This window comes from Diorhabda sublineata, chromosome 7, assembly GCF_026230105.1.
Source record: "Diorhabda sublineata isolate icDioSubl1.1 chromosome 7, icDioSubl1.1, whole genome shotgun sequence".
Taxonomy (NCBI): Eukaryota; Metazoa; Arthropoda; class Insecta; order Coleoptera; family Chrysomelidae; genus Diorhabda; species Diorhabda sublineata.
Genome location: NC_079480.1, coordinates 3163307 through 3171260, shown reverse-complemented (window position 1 = coordinate 3171260; position 7954 = coordinate 3163307). Strand labels below are relative to the sequence as shown.

At 32.1% G+C, this 7954-nt stretch overlaps 1 protein-coding gene across 1 annotated transcript; it reads right to left on the bottom strand.

The window, feature by feature from the left end:
* Positions 1–5980: 5980 nt before the first annotated feature.
* LOC130446779 (ejaculatory bulb-specific protein 3-like) lies at positions 5981–7612 on the bottom strand. The gene is made up of 2 exons (XM_056783236.1): positions 7414–7612; positions 5981–6269 (listed from the first exon to the last, which is right to left on the bottom strand). Exons 1-2 carry the CDS (start codon positions 7595–7597, stop codon positions 6070–6072), a joined length of 384 nt encoding a protein of 127 aa, XP_056639214.1. The 5' UTR covers positions 7598–7612; the 3' UTR covers positions 5981–6069.
* Between the last annotated feature and the right edge of the window lie 342 nt (positions 7613–7954).

The window sequence follows — 7954 nt, the reverse complement described above, 5'->3', positions numbered from 1 at the left end:
TAACCTGTTGTCATCACACTATTTCTCAGTAGGCATTTCTCAAGGTAATTCTTGGGAAGCATACAAATGATTTAATTTTGTTAGAATACATGTTTAAGTTGTTAACATATTACAGAGTCGGAGCTATATTCCTATACAAAAAATAAATGGAAACTGAAGATTATCAAGTTTAATTCTTATTATATCAAGAAAAAATATAATACCTACAAAGTAGGTAGTATGGAGAAAACTATCAGTCCTTTTGTATTATTTTCATTTTAAAAGCAAAATAACTAAAATTATTTTAAAACGGATTTAAAAACCATCTGCCAGCCAATGTTCCCAACTTTTAATAATTCATCTCCCTAAAGTCCCAATCAAAAATCCCCACAAATACTAGTGATACCCACTCAAGAATTTTATTACTTATAAAATAAGTAATTGAATTATTTTAAGCAAATAACATTGAAAATGAGGCAACATCATTTTTTCAAATTCTTTATTCATAAATTATCTAAAACTTTTAGTAACAAATAATTTCCTTCAGATTCTGTTTGACATGAAAAATTTTGGTGATTGGTTGAAATGTTGTGCATGATCCACCATTCCATTGCAGTGTGGATCGCATCATAATCATATTTTCTAACATTTCAATGGATATTCTGTTACGCAATATTATTTATCGATATATGGAGTAAAAATCTCTAAAAATATAATACCTCTAAGAACATCCCATCTTTTTCCCCTAAATTTTGGTTGGGAACCCTGCTGCCAGCAAAAGTATTTAAGCTTGATGAAAAAGTATCGATATATCGATGTATCGATTTTTTTAATTTAATATATCGATATTTTTAACTGTCATATATTGGTCGTACTCAGCGAACGTAGCGCGTAGCGCTAAGGCTATCTATCTATCATTACTCCACTTTTGTATGTATATAAAAATTGTCATTATAATTTAGAAGAATTATAGAGAATATTTCATGCGTCTCCAAATAATTTCTCTAACCTATGAAAGGTTACAACCATAGACATAGTTGACGTATTACAGATCACAGAACACAGTCGATTCAACAAATTTCGCTACCGTTATCTAGGTAATATTATAAAAGAAATTAAAATGAACACTGTAGTAACTTTCTTTGTATCTCATTCTAATATTAGAAAACGGATTTTATTGAAAGCGTAATCTAGTGTAACTTTGTCTATACAAACTATACATTATGAAAATATTTTCCAGTCAGTTAACTTAAGCAGATAGGCAACCCACTAACTTATGTTGTTCCACGGGTGGTTTGACGTTTCAATGAAAAAATTATTTATTTGTACAATTTTTATACTTTAACACAATATTTTTTTAATTCCAGTAAGTTAATTTTGCGACACATTCTATTTTATTAAAATAATATGGAGTAATATTTATTTTTTTCATACCTCGGTGGAAAATAGGTATAGTTCTTCCAATATTAATTGAAGAATATTTCATAAATACGCATAGCACTCATACCAAATTAAGAAATGAAAAATAATATTTACCTTCCGTAAAAAATTCGGTAAACATCTAACAAACCGTCAGTCCACGTGGACTGGACGGATGTGTGTCAAAATTCTTCATCTCCACTGTATACCAATGAAAACATCGAATCATAAACATAAATGCATTTCAATTGATCGAAGCTGTCGGAAGGCGTGTGTGGTTTAGACACAAAAAACTGAATAAACGGATGGCAATAACCGAATCGTCAAGGATCGTTCGATAACGTTAGATAAAAGACTACCGAAGTTTTAATTATTTTAATAAGACACATAATTTATCTACATGAAACACGGTTTGATAATCACGATGTAGTAAATTTCAGTTGGGTTGACAATAGTAAAAATTGCTGTTTAAATGGGCTATGTTTTAAAGGGAAATGCTTTATAATAGTACACGCTGGAAGCAAAGACGGTTTCGTGCCTAATACTTTATTGATATCTGCTAAAATTTAGAAATTGTGCAGTTGATTATCCCGAAGATATGACAGCAGAATTATTTGAAAGCATTCCACCACAGTCAGTAATCGTTATGGACAACGCATCTTATCACTCGCGACAACTCCTTAAGATACCAAATAGGAGTAGTAACAAAGCTTAAATTTTAGTATTGATGTCTGAAAAACATATTCCCATTCCTGTCAGCAATCGTAAAAGAGGCCCAACAAACAAAGAATTGCTAACTGTTATTAAAGGTTTAAAGTTAGAGGAAATTGATTGACAAGCTGTTGAAAGAACAGGGTCATATTCTTCTCAAACTACCCCCTTACTTTTGCATATTCAACCATATAGAGTTAATGTGGGCAAACGTAAAAACAGAATTAACGAAAATGTAATCAGTCTCCAGGACTGAGTAAAGTTTTCTTTTGTATAATTTGCAAAGAATTTATTTTCTTTTATGGTTTTTGCTTTGAAAGTTCGTTTTCCAAAAAAAAAAACGAATGGGGTACAAAAAGGGCTCAGTTCACGACTGGTACTCTGATTAAACCAAACGCCCTTACAGGGCCGTCCAAATTATAATGATTCGATTGCGATCAACGAATACTTTCTCGCATAAGATACACATATTTATAAAAACGATAAATTTATAAATTGAGGTATCTACGCCTATGGTACATAGATGAAACAAAACTGTAGGCAAGGGTTTTTATAATCTGCAATTGATATTGGAAGAATTATACGTTTTGCACCTAATTTGAGCCATAAAGTCAAATATTTGTGCGTTGGAAAAGCTGCACTGAGAGCTCTGAGCTAAGTGTCAGATACGTACAGTGGCGTACAGGGTAGAAATCTCAAACTTTCTGTCCTAGTAGTGTAATATACTACTCAACAAATGACTATGACCTGATATCTATTCAAATAGTGAAAATATTTACGTACAGGTCAAAGGAGCTCTAGCCACCTCGTGTACAAACATTTTAATGAAGTATGACGTTATATTTAAGGGAAAATTTGATGGATTGTAGTTAGGAAAATAGCAGTTCTTTACAAAAGCCTTTAAGGTTGTTAAAAAAAATATTTATTCACAAATATGTACAGTCGTAAGGTAAACTTCCACCTCTATATGTAAATAAACATTTTAACAAAACTTTATCACGTTTAATGTGTTCAATATTTGTTCCCTAATGACTATTTGTTTTGTACGCTGTATTGAATCTTTATTACACCATAATTACACCGTGACTTTCTCCATTGGTTTTCATTATTCAAACTTTCATTCAAATATCTATAGTGTGTATTATATTATCGGATATAGGTACTGGTACATTACATCTTACAGCCTTTTCATATCCACCCTGTACTTTTTATTTTCGAATAACATCCCATGCATAATATATCATCCAGGCCGTTTGAATTGTAGCTGGGGTAACGATGCGACATGCTTCGCAAATCATCTGAATCCTCTCAAAGTCTTTAAGATAATCTAGTGGTCTTAGATCTGGTGAGGTACTTTCATAAGTACCGATTCACCCGTAGGAGAAACGTTGATGGTCAAATTCCTTATTAATATTTGTTGATGAGGACCAGCTTCTAAAAAACTTCTGTTGATGCAATTCTAATGATGATTCAGCAACATACAAATAACAAAATACTTTTGTATGTAAAAAATTTCTTGATACAACTTGTGTATATGTTACCAACAAAGAACCACCAAGCTTTGTACATATTGGAGACCGATTTTAGGCAAGGTATTTAGGTAAAGTAACGAATCAAAAACATTCCGATATCATTGTGAAAAACGCGCAAAGCGAAATGGATATTAATAATACTGTAATAGGAATGAGAAAGCCTTGTCCGTTTTGGCTGCACTCTACAGTCTACCTATCGATTCTCTACAGAATTTTTCCAAGAGTCGCTGGCTTGAAAACGAGGCTTTTCCACTAGGTCAATTCTTAGCACACAGGAACGTCAGCTCAGATCATCGGATATGTCTGTATTGTATCTATGATAACCGACTGATTGTCTTGTGATTAAGTCTACTCAATGTTATTGTTTATCTTCAACCATATGACCGGATTCGTGCTTTTTTATGTGTTTCTTCTCCCACAGTTTAAAGTGCTCATTAATCCGCGATTTGAGTCTATTCAGTGGCTTCAAACTGAGTGAGGTTATGTCCAGAAATCCAGAGTAGCTTTAACGCACTTCCACCAATATTGATGACACCACTTCCTTAGAAATAGAAAAATATAAGTTGTCAGTACTAGTGTTGCCCTACCCTCTGCATGACTCAAAATTCCCAAGCCGTCTTTATTTAGAATTTGATTAGCCATTTCATCATCAGCTAGGTGATATCCATTCCAAGACGACACTTTGATGCTAGCAGAATCAGACAGTCATTGTGAAGTCTTTAAAGGGGTTGTCTTCTTGGTTCTTTTGAACGACATATCTTAAGATTTAACAGCTATATAAATGACGTCCTTAATGGTAATTGCCTTGATCATCTGGATGAGACCTGCAGTGTTATTACAACTATCCATTTTATCCAAAATTTCCGAAAGAAGCTTTTTTCGGGTATTTTTTCTTGAAGCAATCGATTACACCCTGGTTCATGGGCTCTACGATACTTGTTGTAACCAGAAGCTTCGATGATATTTTGAATTACATTTTTCATATTTTGGTTAGAGTAGGTTGAGTTGTAAATACAAAGAAAGTTTAACTAAGAAATTCTAATCTGAAACATCGCCGGATTATATTCAAAATAATATTTGTCGTTAATATTAATTTAATATAATTTCTGTTTTAAAAAAACTACATTTTCATTTTTCAATAAGGAATCGAAAAATCTTCCATAATTTTTCTTTTAATTTGGCACAAAACTTGGATCTTTTAATTTTAGAATCGTTTAAGGAAATGCCGAATGTGTGTTGAGGCCGATTTATAAACTTGTTGTCATTAACCTAAACATTTTGTGTTTCTTTTTGACACGTGTACTGTTTTTTATTTATTATTTACTTCAATACGATCCTGGTTTATTATGATATTCTAAAATGGTAACTAATACTTTATACAACCATAAAATTAATTTGAATTTACCAAAGTACGCTTGCACGTGAAATATAAACACATTAAAAATATGTAAAACATAAACGAAACGCAAATAATATACTATAAGTATATAATTTAGAATGAATATTTAAATTCTCTGATCTGTTGATTAGTATTAGATAGAGTATTTTATTTTTTATTTGTAGACTATCAGAGGTTGAAAAAAAAACGGTATTCGTAATAATAATATATCGAATTACTGTTTAATAACGGAAGAAATTTTATTTATTGTTAAATTATTTATCAAAACCAAAATATTCTCCTAGACTTCTTGAAAATGATTGGCCTACGTCATACCAACCCTAAATATGACTATGATGCCAAGATATTATTCTTCTTCCAATGGATCTTTTTCCTACAATTTTTCTCTGGATTATGAACTATATTTTGGACATTTCATCATGTGGCCAAGACATTGAAGTTTTCTCTTTTTTCTTCATCTCTACGTCCTTCTCTTCTCCATTCTTGTCAGAACATCTACGTTTGTAATATGATCTATAGGTCCATTATATTCTCAGCATTCTACAGTAGGCCCACATCCTGAAGGCTTTTAGTCTTCACTAGTAATATGCGTTGAGGATTCAAGCTTTCACACTTGAGCATCTGTATTCTGGTCTAGCTACGCGGCCACAGAAACGCTTTGCACTTTGACGACATTATTCAACATGTTTTGTAGATCTTGGCGAGAAGTACTGTGTCATCTACATCGCGTAGATTGTTCAATAGAGTACTCTTATGCCGACGGCATTATTTCCGAGTGCTTTGGTTGAGATTTTCTCTGTATAGACGTTGAAGAGGACTGGAGAAAGAAGTGTGAGTTAATAAGCATCAAACTTGAGGCGTAATCAAGCACCAACGCAACTTTGATCAGCCCCAATGTTTCATATTGTAAATAAAGACGTGTTTCAATTTAAGTTCTATCTGTTTTTATTGTCTACAAAATAATTTTACATGTATACTATTTGAAATGAAATCTTTTAATGTACGTAATATTTGATTAGTTTATCCAAATTACAACGTGTTTTTGTACTCGTCAATTTTAGCTTTGTGGGCTGCTACAAATTCACTTGAACCTGCATTATAACGTTCATCGATTTGCTTCCACCAATCGTCATGGTGTTTCATGAGGTATGCAGTAACTCTAACAGCTGTGTCCTCTTGTTTAGCATCACATTGGGCGCAGTTCGTTTTGATAGCTTCGGGAAGGACCTCTGTAACAAGTTATTTTTTTTAAAAAAATTGTTTATCTAGTTAAATTATGATTCGAACTTATGGAATTCATAGTTTTCCAAATTTTTCAATCAATTCCATGCAGTTTACTAGAGCCGGCACCAAAGAACGAAGCTGGTGGATGAACTTGAGGCTATTTTGCATGTAGCAATTAAATTATTGTGAAAAAACTGTCTAATTCCTAGGAAAATATATTTAAAATGTTCACTCGAACATAAGGACGAATCTTTTTTTATGTCGAAAATTTGTAGACTTAGGTAAGTTTGTTTTTGCTGTACACAAAGAAACAGACGATAGAAAATTGAATAAAATGGTTATAAAGGCTATAAGAAAACATAAATATGGAATAACATAGCAATATAAGCAAATGTTGAGGTAAAATCTTTTCTATAAACACCCATGAACCGTAGGGAGAGGGCTTAGATTGAAAGTTCGGTGATTGGATAAAAAAATCAAGTTATCGGTAGATAGCATACAAATCGAGAATATATTTGATTCACACTATGTAATTATTAAAAAAACAGACTGCTGAACCAAAAACGAGAAGCGAATGGCTTCCGGAAAAATTCTTCTACATCCTTTAACAAAATGACGGAAATATAGGCGACTCCGATAAAGAAAAGTGAAGAGAAGCTATAAATCACTCAAGAGCGATAGTTTTTTATGAATCTTGAACGAAAAAGGGATTTTTTGAGATAATTAAATTTGGAGAAGTCATTTTGTCAGAAGCCCCTCCTCGAAACGGATGTATACATTGTTTTATTGAAAACTAAGAGAATCCACGGGAAGTTCATCAAGGATGGCATGAGATTCACTTTCATATACTTAGACCTGACATCAAAAAGTTTAAAATGCATTGACACGGAAATTCCTTGAGGAGACCAGAGTGGGCAAATGGTTAGGAAGAGAAGAAATGCGTCTGGCATCTTAAAATATAACGAAGTAAATTATAAATTGGTTTAGGAGATAAGTCAATTATTCCTCTAAATTACGACAGAATTCCGTCTAAAGAAGAAATAAAAGACATCGTTTCAACTACCAATAGATGGAAATGTTAATAATTTATATTCCTTCGCTCAAAAATATAGGACAAAAACATAAATTTGATAAGATTTCGATACTTACGTTTGAGATAATCTCCATCTTTGGTGCAGGTGTTAGGTACGTCTAAAAGACATTGTACATATCTATGTAACATCCTAGCGTTGCGTAAAACACTCATTACGTCTATGTGATCATATTTGTGGCTATAGGCAGCGGCGCTGTAACCAACTGCTAGCAAAAATACAAACAAAACTGATTTATTCATGGTGAACACTAACCTTTACTCACAGCTTAGAGAAGTAGAATGAAAATGCTAAAATTATTTCGGTATTTATATTATTGATGGAACTAAAGAATGCCTAATTGTCGAAACTTTTCTAATTTTCGTTAATTTGATTCAAATTGCTTCTTCAAAATACTAATTCAATTGTAATTGATTTTTGGTAGCCAGTAGTTTGGAAAAATATAATTTTGAGGATATTTTAATAAATTTGTATTGTATCTAACTTAATTATTATTATTCGAAGGAAAAATACTAAAATATTAAAAATTCCATTTGGTTAATAATCATTTAGCTTTAGAAAAAATTTCAAATATACAGAAATATGTGATAAGGCATAAT